The following is an 18771-nucleotide window of genomic DNA, read 5'->3' as shown; positions in this document are numbered from 1 at the left end:
CCATTAGGAGGGCACTCCAAGAGGGTTTTTCCAGGTAAGAGGAGGGTGGGGGCAAGAAGTTATTGGCAAAAGAAAAGAAAGGATTGTTTCAAGTCAGGTCATCTTTTTTTAGGGGAAGGGAGCCACAGTGGCCTTTGTCAGGCAGGTTACCTCAGGGTGGATCAGGAAATTTAAGACTATCTTAAAGGTTACATTTTGGGGAGGGGTTAAAACTGCTATATCAAGTCTTGGTTGCTGTCGAGGGAGGGGAGGCGTGGGGCGGGGGATGAATCCATTTTGGGCGTGTAATTTTTTTTTCAACATGTGTCATGCCAGACAAAGACCTCAGTGATTTGGTCTTTTCTCTACAGCACAAACTTCTAGAATATTAAAGTACGCACAGGCTTTCCCTCTCTTGGAGACCACTAGAGCACATCCTTTGAGAGTTGCCTGAGTCCTGTTAAGTACTTTTTGCCTTTTGTAAGTTCCAGGCACCAAAAAAGTGGAGTTTGGGGGAGCTTGGTTCCTCTCAACTTTCCAGAACGAAGACCATTTTTATAACGGTGGAAACATGATCAAACATATATCAAAGTACAGGAGTCAGCGATGCAAAAATCAAGTTATCCTTTCAATTGCTAAGTCTTTTAAAAGCAAAAAGAAATTTTTTTTTCTTATTCATGAGTGGGAAAGCAGCCCCGGGGAGGGAGCTGATGAAGGGGGGCAGTGTGTGCCACCCCAGACTGGCCTCTTTGGCGAAGCCTTATTCTGAGGAATTGCAGACCTAGGAGCAGCTCTGAGAACAGAAACCAAGTTACCCTTTGTGAGGGAAATTCACGTGAGAAAGGGGGCTTGGCAGGAAGAGCACTCTTTCTAAAGACCACTTTTTTTTTTTTCACTCCCTGAGAACTGCCCGCACCCCAACCCCTCAGCATCTTTGTCTTCAGCTGAAGGTAGTGTTTAAGGTAGTGGCTTGGGCCACGTGGGGGAGTTTTACTCAGTTTTCCTGGGCATCGCCTGTGTGTACATGCAGCATCCCTGTTAAGCAACTATTTGTTTTTTCCTCCTGTTAATCTTTTATTCCAGGGGGCCTCGATCAAGAACTCAAAGGTACGGGGAAAATTAAATTATTCTGCCTTTCCTACTACAGTGGCTCAGGGTTATAAAGAACAACTGTCCTCTGGCTTGGGTGAGGGGGTGGTTCAGTCCTCCAGGGAGAGGCACAGGCCTTGGCTGCAGCAATCTTTGTGCCCAGGCCCTCGCTGGCTTCTGGTCCAAGCTCCTTGTCCTCCTTACGTGGCTTCTTCTCAGGATCACTCATTCATGTCCCTTAAAGAGCTCAGACCAGTAGGGATTGGCAGTATCTTCAACAATAACCTTGTCCTGTGGGCCAACAGAAAGGAAGGACTGACAGCTTTCCTTGGGGGTGCTGGCGTGGTATAAAGACCTTTATCCATGCAAGTAACACTCACGCCTTCACTCAGTGTGGGAATTAGTTAAGACAAGCCCCTTTTAGAGACACTGAGAAAGGCTGGTTTTTGCCTCCAAACATCTTTCCCTAATTTTGGCTCCTCCTGTACATTTCCACTAAAAGCCTTTTCTGGACCACGAAGAGGGAAGCTTAACTTACCTCCTACCGCCTGTCGGTTCCTGTTGCTCGCCTAGTGCTAGCTGTAGGGAAGTGGGAGGTTTATTCTCAAGGTGAAGCTTAACTGTATGTTAATTTGATTCCTTTCCCAGAAATCTGTAGTAAGGGGAATGCATTTAAAAAAAAAAAATCACATCTATAAACTGTTGAGACAACAAGCATTGTTTCAAGGTATTTACCTCTGTCAAAAATATGTATAGCCTGAAATAATCATGAGCCGATTCTACTTTTTAAACTTTGAATTTTCCAAATTCTGTCAGTCTTACCTTAAAGTTCATTGTGCCCGAAGAGCACAAGCTAACACAGCTTACTAGTCCTTGGTAATCCCCATGGAAAATATAAGCCTGTTGAATGAACAGAATACAAAGTGCTGGGTTCGGGGGGTTCCTAGCCTGAGAGTTTGGATCACACTGTTAAGGTAGAGACAGCTGATCGGTCCCCAAGAACCATTGCTTCCTTTCTTTAGGTAATAGAACCACCCCCCTCTCTACCCCACGGTTTAACCAGGCACAGGACTGCCTAGTTAGGGATCTTACTTCCCCGCCTCTCTTGATGCTAGTTGTGGCCGCATAAGTTTTGACTAAGGGGATGGAAATAGAAATGACATAAGGAACTTGAAACAAGATGACTTGCTCTGGACTTCTTTCCCTCTTCCTGCTGGCCAGGAATCAGTGACAAGGACAGAGCAACTGGCCAGCTGGGATCCCTGGATAACCCTGTGGGACTGCTCACTTACCTCTGAGAAAACAACCTTCTCCCTTGTTTCAGCAACAGGGTTTTGGATCTTTTGGTCACAGCAGCTGCCTCTTGAAGGGAGCAGAATTTGCCACCCCCAAACTATGCCTCTCTGGTATAAGGATTACTGCGAGCTGGTTATTTCTGACAAATAGCAGACATAGCAGAAGCTCAGAAAAGCAAGTAAAGTTACCCTTTTGTAAAAAAAAGACATCGACATTTGTAAGGGAAATCTCCAACTGTTCAGGGTATATCTCTCTCTGTACCAGGAAGAGAAGGATGACTAAATCCCTACAAAATTATCAGTGGAGAAGTCAGAGACTTCCATCTGCATAACCATATCCGCATTTACTGTGCTTTGCCTGATTACCTCCTACAACTGCTCCCCCAGCCCCCCACATCTTTTGTCTTTAGCTGGAGATATTACTTAGGGTGGTATCTTGGGCCATTTAGGGGAGTTACTAAGTTTTTCCTGTGTGTCTCCCATGGATATACGAGATATATGAGTTATTAAGCCTCTCTCTGTTTTTCTCCTGTTAATCTTTTATTATGGGGGTGGGAGCACTCAGTCAAGAACCTAGAAAGGTAGAGGGAAAATTATTTTTCCTCCCCATAAACTCTATACCTTAACCAGTACAGCTACAGATGTATTACAGTCAACCCTTGAACAATGGGGTTGGGGGGTGTGGTGGGGGGACGGAGTTAGAAGCACCACCCCCGACCTTCTGCACAAAAATCTTGAGTATAACTTTTGACTCCCCTAAAATTTAACTATTAATAGCCTACTGTTGACCTGAAGTCTTAACAATAACAGACACACTTGATTAATACATATTTTGTGTATCATATATTATATACTGTATTCTTACAATAAAGTAAGCTAGAGAAAAGGATTATTAAGAAAATCATACGGAAAAGACATTTATAGTACTGCACTGTATTTATCAATACTGTAAATTTATTGTCTGTTTACAAAATAATTCATGTCTGTCAGTACTGACTTCAGTATTGTCTTACATGATACAAAACACTGTAGGTGTTATACATATTATTAAAACTAGCTATCAAAAGTGAAAAGATGTAAAAAAAGAAATTCATGTTTCTTCACAGTTATTTATTAAAAAAAAAAATCCACATATAAGTGGACCTGCACAGCCCAAACCCGCGTTGGTCAAGGGTCAACTGCACTTCTTTTCCCCAAAAGCCCCACCAAGAACCTTCTCTCCACTAAATGATTCGGATTTATTCAGACAACTTAAAAGTCAATTGAACGTAATTCAGTAACATTTATTTTACATAAAACAAATTTTTCAAAGAATACATTTAAAAAGCATCCAGATACTGATTTTATTGCATTACAAAAAAATTGAGAGGCACAATTGAAATATTCCAATAAATTGTGAGGGGTGGAAGTGGGGGCCTATGATCACTATCCACATTGTTCCTTAGTCACTTAAAGGCTCTGGGGACAAGAGTCTCTTTCATGAGGCAGTAGTGCACTTTATTTAGTAGGAATAAATCACATAAAATATATACTTTTATACAGAAAATGTTACTGTTTTGTCATTTTCAATTACTTATAAAAACTTCATTTTGAATTGCACAAAAGCTCTCTTTAAAATCGATAACTCCCAGAAGGCAGGGCTTAGAACCAAGTGTCTATCTAAATAATTCATTACAAATAATTCAGTTTCCATTTCTCCACAGATTAAAAAAAAAAATCTATGAAGAGTTACATTATTCAAATGGGACATTTAAAATTTTTTTCATAGGAAAATAGGTTTACACATTTGTCCCTAGTCAGCTAAAAGTTATTTTCTCCCTACTTTAAAACCAATCACGGAATGTCCAACGTTTTAAATCAGAGTACCTATACCAGAGTATAACGCGGCCATGTTTACATTAATTCATCTTGTGTTTCATTCTACTGCAGTATCAGATTATCAAAAAGGCACATGGGTACATTCTTCAGAACAGTTTTGGTCTTTAAAAAAAAATCACACGTTTATAAGCAGTGATTTCAATCATGTTTAAAAACAAAAATACTAAACAGATTCAATTCCTAATCCACGTGATAGAGAATCCATGATTGTGCAGGCACTTCACTTCCCATAGAATTTCTTATTCAGCAGGTATATGAGAAGGTTTACATTCACTTTAACCTTGTCAAACATTTTCATTACAGCTACTCCTTCATATTGCATCTGAAGTAAATCCTGAAATTGTAAGGAACATCAATCAAATCTCCAATCTGGCATTTTGCCCATTTAAAACACACTCTAGAAGAATCTGTTCACAAAAATACGGTTCAACTGATCCAACGAGGTGGGGGGGTTCTTAAATTTCAGTATGCCCCAGAATCACCTTGTTTGAAAAAACAGGCTAGTTAAAAGAGATTGCTGGGCCCCACCCCCGGGAAGCTCTGATTTTGTCTCCCTAGGGTAGGGCCCAAGAGTCTGCATTTTAACAAGTTCCCAAGTGATGGTGCTATTGTTGGTCTGGATGCCGTACTTGGAGAATTATCTACCTCGATGAAAGAAAAAAGATTTTTAGAATTGATAAGGACTGTATGGAAGAGAATCATTACCATTAAGTTAATATTAGATATAGAATTCTAAGTTTAATTTTTAATTGAAAAACTCAGAACATACATGTCACAGCAAGATGAGGTATATCCTTTAGAATACCCAGTGTTTAGTTCTAAAGTGAAGCAAGACAATTCATTGGGGAGCAAAAAGAGTATGAGAGCTCCTATTTATTTTTATTTTTTCCTCACTCCTTACACATTTACATTTTGTATATATTTTATAACGTACATTTTGAATAAAGTGGTAAGAGCATGTATACTTTATAAATTAAAAAGTACATACAAATTGGGTGACATGATCTGCTATTCACTGATAAAACTGTGAGATCGAAATTTGGAGACCACTGTGCAAAGCACCCCCTTCTGATCTAGACTACTTCCGTTCCGGTATCGAGAACAAGCCCTCATTCTCAAGTAAGTTTATCATTCTGTGTTTCATTGCTGCTGTATAAACAGAAGGAAATAAACTCTCCTGCTAAAATTAATAACTGGGTCACACTAGCCATACTTAAGAGACTAAGTAGCAACATTTTACAATAACATGGGACAGGAGGCCTTTCCCAAAGACATCATTTCTGAACTGCCCTAGACTAATGTCCAGGTTTCATTTTCCCGTTTCTAGCTCTGGAAACTTCTTGCTTCTTTTTTGCCCCTTGCTTCTTAATGACTATGCCTTGTGTCTATAGTAAGCAAGGCCGTCTGCAGAAGCTGGAGTCATCTTTGAGGGAAATTTGGCTCTTGCCAGATTCTTCCTCCTCCTCCTCGATTATCTCCAATTGCTCTCAACTAAACCCCTACATTATTTAGATATGCTTCTGGGATGGAAATTCCAAGGGAATTGAAGATATTTCATCAAGAATGCTTTTGCCTATTAAAGTGTAATGGAGATTCACTTTGCCTTTGAGAAAGGCAACATCCGTAAAGTCTCTTGGAAAAGAACAAAGCCAATATGGTTTAAGCTGAGAAGGAATGGTGTATAGAAGGGAATTAGCTGGGCCCCCAATGTGGGGGACAGAGGAACTAATGCACTTGGGGTTGGAAGACCAGATTTGAGCCTCCGCTCCACCATTTGCTATCTTACAACCTTGCAACATCATGTAACTTCTCTGAAGTTCTGTTTTCTTCTGTGTAAATTGGGGCTAACATGGCCAAGAGCATAGGAGATCAAGGAAAATGCAAACCCTTTGTAAGCCATCCTTGTCTTGTCAAGACCAACTGGAATCCCGTGAGAGAGGCAGTGGAGTAGAGTGATGAAGGGTTTGGACTCCAGCTGCCCCTTCTATAATGTGCTCTCTGAACCCCAGCTTTTCCTCTGGGACAGGAAGAATGCCAAGCCTGAAGCCCTTGATAAACACTGGCCATTATTTGTACAAGCAGAACATCTTCAGGTAAGTTACACCTTCCTGTTGTGCATATGCTATAGGATAGAATTAGGATGTCATCTGCAGGAACTGAGGAAAGAGTAGGCTGAGGAAAACCTAGAAATATAATGTCAGAAGGAAGGAATCTCCCTTTGTCCTGTTAGAAACAGAATCCTTGACTCACCCTAAGACCTGGCCATCACATTTCTCTTTGGTAATTCACTCCATAATATAATTATCTGAAAGCCGTGTGTGTAAACAGAAGTCTGACTTGGTGTCTAACAGCTACTATATGCAGGGCTGGCTCAGTGGGCATTCGACCTGCACTTAGTTCAATGCTCTTGAAATTTTCACCAATTTCAAACAAGGGGCCCTGCATTTTCATTTTGCACTGAGCCCTGCAAATTATGTAGCTGGTCCTAATGATACGTTAATGGCGTAAAAAGTCTGGAGCATATGAGCCACCTGCATACAGTTAAGGAGTAATATTTCACAATTGTGAGTCTAAATGAATGGTGTGAATAGCTAATCCTACTGCCAATCTTGAACAAAGGAGCAAGTGAAGCTTGGTATTTGCACGAGGGTTAAAAGAAGTCCGATGGAATTCCTGATGCCTCTCTAAACAGGTGTCTCCTGGTCCCTGTGACTCATCTCTTCAGTTGATGTTGATTGGCCTTGGCTCATTTCCTTCCTGGCAGTCACATGATATGTCTTTGCTGGAGAAGAACAACTAACCGAAGTGTATCACCACAAGCACATTCTCTTCTCTGCCCATATTTATCTAAGTGTTATAAAAGGTAACTCAAGACTTTCAGTTAAGTTTTTAGATGGATACACTTAGTTATATTTAAAATAAGTTAGGAAACAATACTGTTTACTTAAGTATACTTTTCATAATTACATACATGGTATCTTCAGTTTTCTCTCTGAACTCTAATTTAGGTTCATTTAGCTCCTTTTTTTTTTTTTTTTTTTTTGAAGCTGACAAGGAATGCTAGACAGAAAAGAAGGGCCTTGCTATTTTATCCCAGGGGGTGGGGGTGTAACTTCAGAAGTCTCAGCCACAGGCTAAGCAGGAAGTGAGGCTAGAACTTACATCACGCCCAGAGCCTTATCATGATGATTCATGCAGACACATGCAGAGGCCATTTTACAAGTAGTTTGGGGCCCAGGAAAATAGGTGTTATTTCCATTTAAAACCTTTTTTTTCTCTTTTTTAAAATGGAGGTACTGGGGATTGAACCTAGGACTTTATGCATGCTAAACATATGCTCTACCACTGAGCTATACCCTCCCCGCAAAAAACCACATAAAACAGAAAAACTCAGTTACTTCTCTAAATTGATCTTGCGCTAAGGATTAAAAAATTGAGTGTAGGTAAACATTTGCTTGCACCTTCTATTTTTTTTTTTTTTGGTGGCACATAAACTGTTTTCCCAATTTTTGTTTAAGTATATTTGGCTTAAATGTAGTTCTTATGAGAAAATAGCAATAATTCAGACTGCAAACACCATTTTTTCTATTTACTGATATCTGTGATCCCAAATATTTAACAAATGAAGTTAAGAAACTGATGTAAAAGTAATTCTAGGAAGGAAGAAAGAAAGCAGGAGAAATGAAATCAGGAAAGTTCCAATTCTGGGCACATGCTGTCTTAGAAAGAAATGCAATTTCCTAATAAAAGGAAACTTTCTGGCTTTTACTTAATAGCTCTGAATACTTTTTATGTATATGATTCTTTAAGCTTCAAAATGGAAACATGGCTTAGAAAAACTGAGTGCTATGGTTTACCATCTAAAATGTCTCCTATTATAAAAGTCGCCCCAATTCGCAGAAATCCCAGTTTACCTGAATATTGAGCTGCACCTTTTCCATCTCAACACCCAGGAATTTTGATCTGACGTCGAAGATGCCCACATCTTCAGTAGATATGATATCAAATGTAACATTTTTAAACCTAGTGAAGAAAGGAACACTTACACATGCAGAACTGCAAATACAGACTTAAAGCTGAAACATATTAATGGAATCCTAAGTTACCATTCTTAGTGAACAGCCTGCTAGGAAAATCCTAAGGAAGTTACCCAAAACCTCCATCATCTTTCCCCGACTGGACTCACTGGAGCATGGTTTAATGCCTTCTACTGAGATCTGTAGCTCACAGAGCACTGAATTAGGTGCTTTATTACCAAAGAAAAGCAAACTATGGTCCTTGCTCTTGAACAGCATAGCATATAGTTGGAAATATATGAGATTCACAGACTGTGAGAATTAAATATTGAACCTATACTGCTGATGGGCCAGTTAAGTATTTTCGATGATTACTTTTACAGAAACTTCAAAGAGGAAGGAGCATTTTCTCTGAGTCGGTGTAAGGCAAGAGAAGGTTTAAAGGGATAAACGGAAGAGAAGCCAGGCCCTGGGGGAAGCAGGGGTTACAGAGGAGACACACCGTGACTCCGGCTTCCATGAAAGACAAGGGAGTGATGGGGCACAGGGCTGATGGTCCCTTTAAAACAGAGAACCCATTAGTGCCTGGTGTGGGTCTCGGGAGGAGGGTTGCTCCTTCACCTTAAATGCATGTGGTCAGAGCACAGTGCCGGAGTGGCCCTGAGCCAGGCATTGGCACAGTCTGTGGCCTTCCAATTAGAAGGGTACTGTTGTGCAGTTGTAAATAACTCTCATCTAGCGAGACCAAAAGGCAGCCTTTCATTCTCACAGCTATGACTCAGTTCTTCTGGAGGGAGAGGGGAGGCCGGCAAATCCAAACACACTGGATGAGCCACACTGGAAACACCATCCCTTGATCAGCACGTCACACGACCAGCAGCAGCAGATTCTCAAGGCCTGATGGGAAGACTAGAGATCATACTTCACGTGTTCTCCCCTGTCATCCGTGACCAAGGGGAAGCCCTGAGAGGCCAAATGAAGCTCTCTTCAAAGGCCACAGGGCACTGAAGACATGTGAGTCAGATCTGATGTGAGCGACCAGAGGGCGCGGGGGTTTGTGCAGATCCCGGGTGGCACTCACTGGTTTGTCTGGAGGTCGTCTATATCCAGGAGGACACCCTTCTCATGCAGCTTTGCTGCCGTGTACCTCACCGGCTTCGCTCGCTTCGCCCCTTTGGGTTCTCCTTTCCCATCGAGTTTGATTGATCTCCGAGTGTTTCTGACAAAATATGAACAAACCATCTGTCGTGATGACGGCAAACCCCGATGTTCCTGGCGGTGTGATAACCATGCCCAGAGGGCACAGCACCGGCACAACTGGCCCCCACTGCATCAAACGTGCAACTTTTTACTGTGTGACAGATGGTGACAACTTTCCCTATGCAGTGGAACCTCACTCCTGAACTGTTTAAGGAAAAGCTATTTTGAATGTGACTCAACTTTGAATTATAGACTAGTATTTTTCATAAAACTTGAACTCCGTTTTCTCAGGTATATTGAACCATGTGGTTCTACTAAGTCATTTTCCAAGCAGCTTTGGTGCAGTGACATGAACTGCGCACATACTCCTAAGTAAAGGTATCACTAGGAGCGCTCTAATTTAACAAATACTATGTGGCCATCCCTGCCCTAAGTGCTTTTGAAATACTGCCTTGCATTTACAAAATTAACATTTCCATAGTGTTTTTTAAAAATTATTTTTGGTTTTTATTTTGGGGGGGTAATTGGGTTCACTTATTTATTCATTTATTATTATTTTTTTTTAATGGAGGCACTGAGGATTGAATCCAGGACCTCGTGCATGCTAAGTATGCACTCTAAGCTATACCCTCCCCCATTCACACAGTGATGTGAAATAAATTTCTTTCTTCTGTACTATTTCATTTAGCTCTCGTAACAACAGTTGTGAGGCTGATACTCCTAATTCCCTTTTAAAGATTGAGGCTTCAGACAAGTTCACTGGACTGGTTCAAGATCACACAACAAAACAAAGACTCGAAATCCAGCTCACCTGACGGCAGCATTTGTAAAGTGCCTTGAAGTTCTTGCAATAAATATGTAAAGAGAGCCCCTAACAACCTTACTTCTACTAACTATTAGCTCGATTGACTTCTTTGCTCCCAGGGATAGCGTAAAAATAATTCACAAGGCTGCAAGCAAATGAATTAAAATTCAGAACTAGTGGGGTCCAGATAAATGAGGTTTAAATTTGGTTATTTTCCTTATCAAATCTTCTATGATTAATGCAGTTGATTTTTCCACACAGCACCATTTCCTGTTGTCAATTGGACTACAGGGATTACATGAAAATATTGCATTACATATTTAAATAGGTAATTAAATTTTGATCAGTATTGACCTTAGTCTAGTGATAAGAATAATTATGAACAAAGAATACTCATTAAAAGTGGCTATACTGTGTATAAAAAATATCTGTAATATGTATGCTAATGGATAATAGAGTACTGAAAACATTTTGTCTTTTGCATCAATAATGATTCTTAAAAACCACTAAGCAATTTAAAATGATTAAGCCGCACTGTGCAATAGCAAATATCTGGCATTATGTAACATTATCAAGTATATAAAATATTTGTTTATTGTAAACATCCCCAAGGGTAGCTGATTCTAGTTTTTGGTTATATAATGAAGCAAAAAATTTGCCACCAAATCCAACCTGACAGCCCAGGACTGTAAAAGGTTTGATACCCCATATAAATCATGACATTACAAAAGAACATATGATTTTAACTTACTTTCTTTTTAAGTTGTCTAAACAAGTCTTTATGTAGGTGTCATAATAATTAATTTGCTCCTCAAAAAATGCTGCCTTCTTGTTAAGTGCATTCAGGGTCTGCTGCAGTTTGGCCAATTCAGCTTTTCGAAGCTTTCGATGGATTCTTTGATTTCGAATATCCTAAAACAACAAGTAAAGGCCATGGTGTGAGATTTAACCAGGAGTTTGTTTTATAATATGGTCCATTTGGGACAAGAAGAATATCTAGTGTTAAATCACTGTTTGTGACTGTTAACGTGTAGTTTATTTTAGTCACTTCACTTTAATCTCTCAACACCAAAGTGTCCCCTTCCTTTTTACTTCAGAGGTGGGAGTGTCCCTATTTCACTTCAAGAGAGGTGCTAAGGTTTACTGTTTTCTTAATGGAAAAGCAAAGAAGCAATTTTAGAGTACCATTCAATTCATTTAAAGAGAAATGGGGTTTTAAATGCACTCAGTAGCAGAGTGCATGCTTAGCATGCACGAGGTCTTGGGTTCAATCCCCAGTACCGCCATTAAAAAATTAAAAAAAAAAAAAAAAAAGAGAGAAAGTGTTTTAAAAAGGGCACAAGGAAGACAATTTTGTCTGAATATTCTGAACATTCTACTTTGAAGAATACTTTATCCTGAGAAGGTTTACATTTCATCACTGCATTTTAGAAATAAATTAAAAAAAATACATGTTTTAATCTGAAAAATATTTCTCAAGATTTACGAAAAATAACTGGGGTCTCAAGACTGATGGAAAAAATTCAACACTGATAACTAATACTTGGATTTAAATGACGTTCCTTGAACATGAGGTTAACCAAATTGCTTAAAGCTTACAAGAGACATGTTATATTTAAACTTCCAGACATATGATTCTTTTTCTGTAATTTGAATTGTAAATTACGAAAAGGTTTAATTTAAGAAAATGGTGCCTATTTAATATTATTTTTCTCTGTGAAGAAATTAAAAACTATTCCTCTAGGAATCTAAAGACAGATAGACACACCCTTCTTAAATAAAAATTCTTCATTAAGTAGAATCTTTTGGGCGGATACTTTCATAATAGCTTTTTTCTCTTTCTGAAACAAAAGCATCAATTTCTCTACTACATATTCCCAAAGAGAAATATTTTCCACCCGAGAGCTATAGAAAGAAATGCTACTTCCCTTGAGTCACGCAGGCCGGGAGGAACAAACCTCCTGCCGGAGCTGACCCTAACCTTCCATGGAAGAACGAAGCTGTGTACATTTCTCTCCCAGAAGGTGAGAAAATTTATTTTTTTCTGGTCACATAACTGCCCTTAACCTCCAGATCCATTTAAATTTGCATGTTTGGATGAAAAGAATGAATTTTTTTTTAACCCAAAATATATACTTCCTTATCCTTGGCAAACAGATCTAGCCTTTTCCTGTGATGCTTCCTTGCACTAATGTGATATTCTTTTCTCAGGAAGTTTCTCAACTGTAAAAATACCAGATGAGAAAACAGAAACTAACTTTAAGTCTGAGCTGTATTCAAGCTAAACTGCTTAGAGGCAAATTCAGGGAAATAGAGTTACCATCTCAGCGGCATGCCCTGTGGGCGACTGGACAATATGACAACTAACAACTCAAGAGAGAACTCTCCTAAAAGTGTCATCTTTAAAACTAGTAGGTATTGCTTCAAGCAACAGACGCAACTCCTCTATTCCATTTCCTAAGCATTGATGTCTGGTGCATTTCAACTCTCCTAATGACTTGTGGGAGTTGTGATTATTTTCTATTAAAAGTCATCAACTGCTGTGAAACCTTAAAAAAATCTGTAATATTGAGGAAGGCAGGAATCATGCGTCTCCAACTATGAATCTCTCATGCCACCTCGTGAGTCCCAGCGCGTGACCAATGATTAGAACACCTTTGCTAAGCGAAAAAGAAAGAATCCTCTTTCCAACAACCTTGGCAATCTCATTGAGAATGTCCTGGTATTTATTTTTGGATGACACGTGTCCAGTCTGTTCCAATGTCCGAAGATTCCTCTGGATTTTCCTCTTCTTCTGCTCGAGGGGCAGCTGCGCATCTTCAGCCATGGACTGGCTATGGTTCGCGTCTTCAGGAGTCCTTGAATCGATAATGGCGCGGCTTACCATGTCTGCGGCATGATCTATCTCCTGGAAAGGGAATATTGAGATGTTCATTCGTCTCTGATTTCCTGTCCTCTATTCAGAAGCTGCACAAGGCAAGTTAATGTCAAAATGAAAGGAGTCCTCGAGCCAAAGTTCAGAGCCCAGAATCACAATACGTTCTTCTTGGGTTTTGAAGTAGGTCTTTGGTAAGGAATTACTTCGTCTTTCAGATAAATACATCAGTGGGGGCAGGCATTGCTCAAAGTATGAGCAAAATTCTAAATAGCTACTTTATTCCTAGGGTGACAAGTCACCGTAGTAACAGACATATTACAAGGAATAACTGCTATCTTATAATTCTCAGGAAAGGAAGGATTTCAGCTTTGGAGAGGATAGTCCAGCTGAGAAGATTAAAACTAGATTATCCACTAAAACATGGCCATGACTGTCCTGAGCATCCAGACCCAACTACACTCTCACACATCAGCCATATTTGCGGAGCTCCGTAAGCTATGAAAGCAGTCCTTTTGGGTAGTCCTTTTGTTCCCACAAGGGAATCATTCTCATACTACCAACTCTGAAAAACCTGCGAGGTTTCTTTGAACCAAAGGGAATAAAGTGTATTCTAGCACATAGTAAGTTTTCCAAAAAAATGATGAGTAAATGAATGAATCGACAGTTTGGACAGCTTGTTCAAAGCTGTCTAGACGTACTAAATCGTACTAGACGATTGATACCACAGACAAAGTCTAAGGACACACATATGATTAGACACAGGACAGACAGACCAACATTATGGACATGGGAACAGTTTACCAGGTCAGTAGTAAACAGTAACAATAGCAGCCAATGTTACTGAGCACTTAATACGTATCAGATATTATTCTACCTATTTAACATGTTTTAACTCAGTTATTCTTTTTTTTTTTTAACTCAGTTATTCTTGAGTTGGGTAATATTACTATTATTCCCACTTTACAGCTGAGGAAACTGAGGCACAGACATATTTCTAAGTGCCTAGAGTTAGAGAACTAGGAGGTGCAGCACTATACTTGATCTCTGAAGTCTGTACTCTTAGGGATTATGCTACATTTGGGGGAAAATAAAATATTCAATAAGGACTAAAATTTCCCTACTCAGTTAGTACAAGTCACTTAAAAATATTCAAACTTTACAATGGAATACTATTCAGCCATAAAAACCGACAACATAACGCTATTTGCAGCAACATGGATGTTCCTGGAGAATGTAAATTCTAAGTGAAGTAAGCCAGAAAGAGAAACAAAAATACCATATGAGATCGCTCATATGTGGAATCTAAAACAAACCAAATGAAACCAAAACAAAACATAAATACAAAACAGAAACAGACTCATAGACATAGAATACAAATTTGTGGTTGCCAAGGGGGATGGGGGGTGGGAAGGGACAGACTGGGATTTTAAAATGCAGAATAGATAAACAAGATTATACTGTATAGCACAGGGAAATATATACAAGATCTTGTGGTAGCTCACAGTGAAAAAAAATGTGACAATGAATATATGTATGTTCATGTATAACTGAAAAATTGTGCTCTACACTGGAATTTGACACAACATTGTAAAATGACTATAACTCATTTAAAAATGTTAAAAAATATTCAAACATTAACAAACTTCAGATAACCTGACATTTTATACAGAATTTTAAAAAAATTAAACACCATGACAGGATGATTTCTTGGCAAACAATTAAATTAAGAATGATTCAGGAAAATTATGTGTAGGCCTGGTATGAAGTAACTAAATAGATAATTTCGTTAGCATTTGTCTAGGCAGTGGCAGTTATTGAAACTGAAGCAAAACACTGAAATTAATTCAGAACAAACGACATAATGATTCATTTTAAAGGATGCTGGTGAGAAATTTAATGGAAGACTGTTAGAAAACTTTACTTACACCAGGATAATGGTGCTCTGACCTAATGGACTCCAGATGGTAGCTTCTAAAGCACTTGGAAACAGTTTTAACATGTGAGACATTTCTTCGTTTCTTCAAATTAGCAAATACATAAAATATGGAAGGTATTTTTCTACATCCTGTCGACCACAACGATCTCTTATGTGACTTATCTGCCCATCCACTGGGCAATATGTACAGTCTCCATTTTTAGGTCATCCATTCTTTTCATCCCTTATTTCCTAACTCAGTGTTCAAAGCTTATGATGAACATTCAGAACTTTGAAAGACCCAGAACAATCTAGCTAGTCTAGGACAAAATCATTCAGCATAAACTCAGTGCTGCATTTCTCTATTTCATTCCTGGTGACAGTCCATGGATTTTATGTATAGCTGAACTCGGGTGAATTCCTTACGTCCAAACTGAGATAACAGTAAATATCTGGCATGAAGGTTCATTAATAAAATCCACTCATACCTAAGGGGCTTATTATTTTACACTCTAAGGCCAACTACCTGTTTTGTAGTTGCTGGTGTCTCCAAGATGTCCATCAACGTGCTCCCTGGTTGATTCCGGATCACATCAATGATCAGCTTTTTGGTTCTTACAAAATGGAGAAAGAAGAGACAGGCTTTCAGACAGCAGTCTTGATGCACAAAGATCTGTTTCTCCCGAGAGGGTGCACAAACACATACAAAGATGAAACTTCAAAGAGAACCCCTTAAAATTAAACTGTCTCGCAGAATGTCTGCTGTAAGGCTCCTGAAAGTTTGTGAATGCTTGATAATCAAATTCTGGGTTTTATATACTTGGTGTTGTCAGGTTATACCATCAGTAACATGGACACAAGTACATGTCGTAAGATTCCTTACCTAAGCACCTTTTCTTGTTTTTCGACTGAGAGCACTTTTTGACCAGCAGGAGGGACTGTATCACCTGAGACTGTGGAGGATGCAGGAATGATATCTAATGTCCCCTTTTCCTGACTTCAAAAACATTTAAACTTCTGAGCCTGTTTAAAATATCATAAGCCTTTCCTGCTCTGAGAAAGCTAGGGAACACTGTGAGGGCCACTGGGGAGTACAAGTCCCGTGTGGGCTGTGGAGTTTTGGCTGCTGCCTGACACAGCAGCCAGGAGGATGGGCGTTCAGGAACCTCAGGTCTGGTGGAGAGACTGACCCATCGGCATGGGTCCTTGTCTTCAGATGGGAGCGAACAGGAGAGCTGCTCAGGAACAAGAGCTGGAAACCCGCCCCCGTTAGTGCTAAAACCACCCATTTTTTCATATGTGTTCTTTACGGTAATCAGCCACCCCTTCCTATTCAAAGATCAGGTTACGTAACTATGTGAGAAGATTTTAACATAAAAGGCAAAGAAAGGGTCAAGTGTGCTCACTTTTACATAAGAGGGAACATTATTGGACATTGCATCCCTTCCTGAAAAAGGGAAACATACACAGAAGTTGCCTTAAATTACAAACAGGTCTAACCAACGTCTGAAGTTTCACTCTCATTGTGTTTAACCTCGGTTCTTTCCAAGGTATTATGTGACATCACTGGATGATGAATTTCTTCCTCAACTCCAGCAGGAAATGTTCACATGGCACGAAAATTGGAAAATTGAAACAAACCATCGTTCGTGTTTTGAAGCATCAGGGCAACTGCTCCCTCATGACAAAAGGAAACTGTCAAAGTTATGCCAAATATATTATTTTTGAAAATAAGATACGATCCAGTAAACCATGTGTAAACATTGTTTTTCTCCTTACTTGCTGCATGTCTGTATGAGAAGAATGATCACAACCATTTCCTCTGACCCTGACCCTTCCCTGCCGGGGGCTTATGGGCTGTCTGGGAACGCACAGAGAAATGCTCCCCCGAGAGTCAAAGGTGGGCACACGGCTCAGTACAGCCACGTGGGAGATGGCACTGTTCCCGAGACGGCTGCGGCTTAGACAGCCAAGTATGGTTTCCTTCCCACACAACTCCCTCCTCCAGTCATCACTACAAATGCATTAAACAGGAACAGTGAGTTAAAAATAAAAAGCTTTGGGTGATTAAAAAAGATGTAAACACAGTGACTGTCTCTTATTTGCAACAATATTCTAGAAACAACTTAACGATACATGCTTCCAGGAAACTCCCAGCTGGACTCTTTAAGCGAAGCTATCTGATGACCGAAATGACCAGGGTCACGAAAGTGTGTCCTGTCAGGGACAGAGAATGTCCGTTTGTTCAGGGGTGGCTAGGGACCAACTGCTCATAAAGCCTTTCTCTTGAATTTCGACTTTATGTCAGGCATCCACCGGAATCCACTGCCAAAGTTCCACCTGAGACGTCTTACATGTAAGTAAGCATCCAGCCTCAAGGCAGGGAATTCACCACCTCGTCCTGCAGGATGCCTGATGGTTGAGGACAGTGGGGTCAGAAAGATCTAAGGTAGAATCGGGGCTCCCGTTATTACTGAGTGTGTGGACTGGTACAAATTACATAGTCCCTACAGGTCGTTTTTTTTTTTTTTTTTTCCATTTATATAATGGGAAGCTCTCAGAAGACTGATGTGACGACTGAATAAAAGGTGCACATAAAGCCTCTCACTAGGGCCTGACACGTGGTCGGCACTCTCGTGGTCACTAAAGCTGTGCTGCCCAAGATGGCAGCCACTGGACACAGGTGGCCAGCGAGCACTCAAGACACCGCTGGTCCAAACTGAGATGCGCTGGAAGTGCAAAACACACAGCACGTTTGGAAGGCTTAGTACGAACAAATGAATGTACAATATACCCAATATATCACTAACAAGTTTTTATACTGATTACATTTCACAATGACAACATTTTGGATATACAGGGGTAAATAAATCTATTAGAATTAAGTTCACCTGTTTCTCTTTAAAACATGGCTTCTAGAGAATTTAAAATGACTCGTGTGGCTCACATTAAATCTCTTTTGGAGAGCGCAGCATTGGAAAGTCCAATTTTAAATGGGAAGCTCACTCTGAGAGGCCAGCCTTCCATCCAAGGGCAGTCCACTCACGGGACCTGCTGAGCCACAGGACTTCAGCACTGAGGGGGACCCTTGGGAAACATTCCCATCTCTGGTTTTCCAAACGAGGCAACTACAACCTAAGAGGTTCAATGGTTACACAAGGTCACACTCTATTTTCTAGACTTGCAGAAAGCATGCTGACTTCCCTTTCCACGTCATCAGCCTCCCATGAACCTACAGAGAGTGCTACAGTTGTGTCTCCAGTCCGTCTTCTATTACCCTTCTTTCTTCCAAGTGAAACCCCTCAGTTCCTTAAATGTCTTCACAATAGGATTTATTTTAATTAAAAAAAATTTTTTAATGGACGTACTAGGGATTGAACCCAGGACCTTGTACATGCTAAACACACGCTCTACCACTGAGCTATACCCTCCCTGCAACAATAGGATTTAAACAGAGTTTCTAGTCCTCCTCACATATCAGTTTTCCAAAGACTTTAAGACATGTCCCTTCCCCACCACAATGCAAACACAATATTCTAGGTATGGTCTGACCAGCATAGATCAACTGGTTGGAATTTTGGCTCTGTGGCTGAATCTGTTAAGACAGACTGATCAAACCAAGGACTCTGCCACCTTCCCTCAATGAGGAAAGTTAAGGGGGGAAAAAAAAAAGAACTACACCAGGGAGTTTATTCATCATAGTTGTGCTCAAATCC

The 18771-nt window shown here is 40.0% G+C and overlaps 1 protein-coding gene across 2 annotated transcripts in view; it reads right to left on the bottom strand.

Annotated features, from left to right (window-relative positions):
- Nucleotides 1-3625: 3625 nt before the first annotated feature.
- IQGAP2 (IQ motif containing GTPase activating protein 2) overlaps nt 3626-18771 on the bottom strand; it is a 264053-nt gene continuing 248907 nt past the window's right edge. For both annotated transcript variants that reach the window (XM_010949276.3, XM_074360016.1), the window contains exons 31-36: nt 15582-15669; nt 12958-13170; nt 11014-11174; nt 9339-9476; nt 8156-8264; nt 3626-4575 (exon numbers count right to left, since the gene is read on the bottom strand). In XM_010949276.3, coding sequence (XP_010947578.3) covers nt 4462-4575; nt 8156-8264; nt 9339-9476; nt 11014-11174; nt 12958-13170; nt 15582-15669 — 823 coding nt within the window. In that variant the 3' untranslated portion in view covers nt 3626-4461. The remainder of the gene's footprint in view (nt 4576-8155; nt 8265-9338; nt 9477-11013; nt 11175-12957; nt 13171-15581; nt 15670-18771) is intronic.

The sequence above is a fragment of the Camelus bactrianus genome, chromosome 3, assembly GCF_048773025.1.
Source record: "Camelus bactrianus isolate YW-2024 breed Bactrian camel chromosome 3, ASM4877302v1, whole genome shotgun sequence".
NCBI classification, from domain to species: domain Eukaryota; kingdom Metazoa; phylum Chordata; class Mammalia; order Artiodactyla; family Camelidae; genus Camelus; species Camelus bactrianus.
The sequence above is the reverse complement of the archived record's forward strand: the minus strand, read 5'-3'. Positions and strand labels throughout refer to the sequence as shown.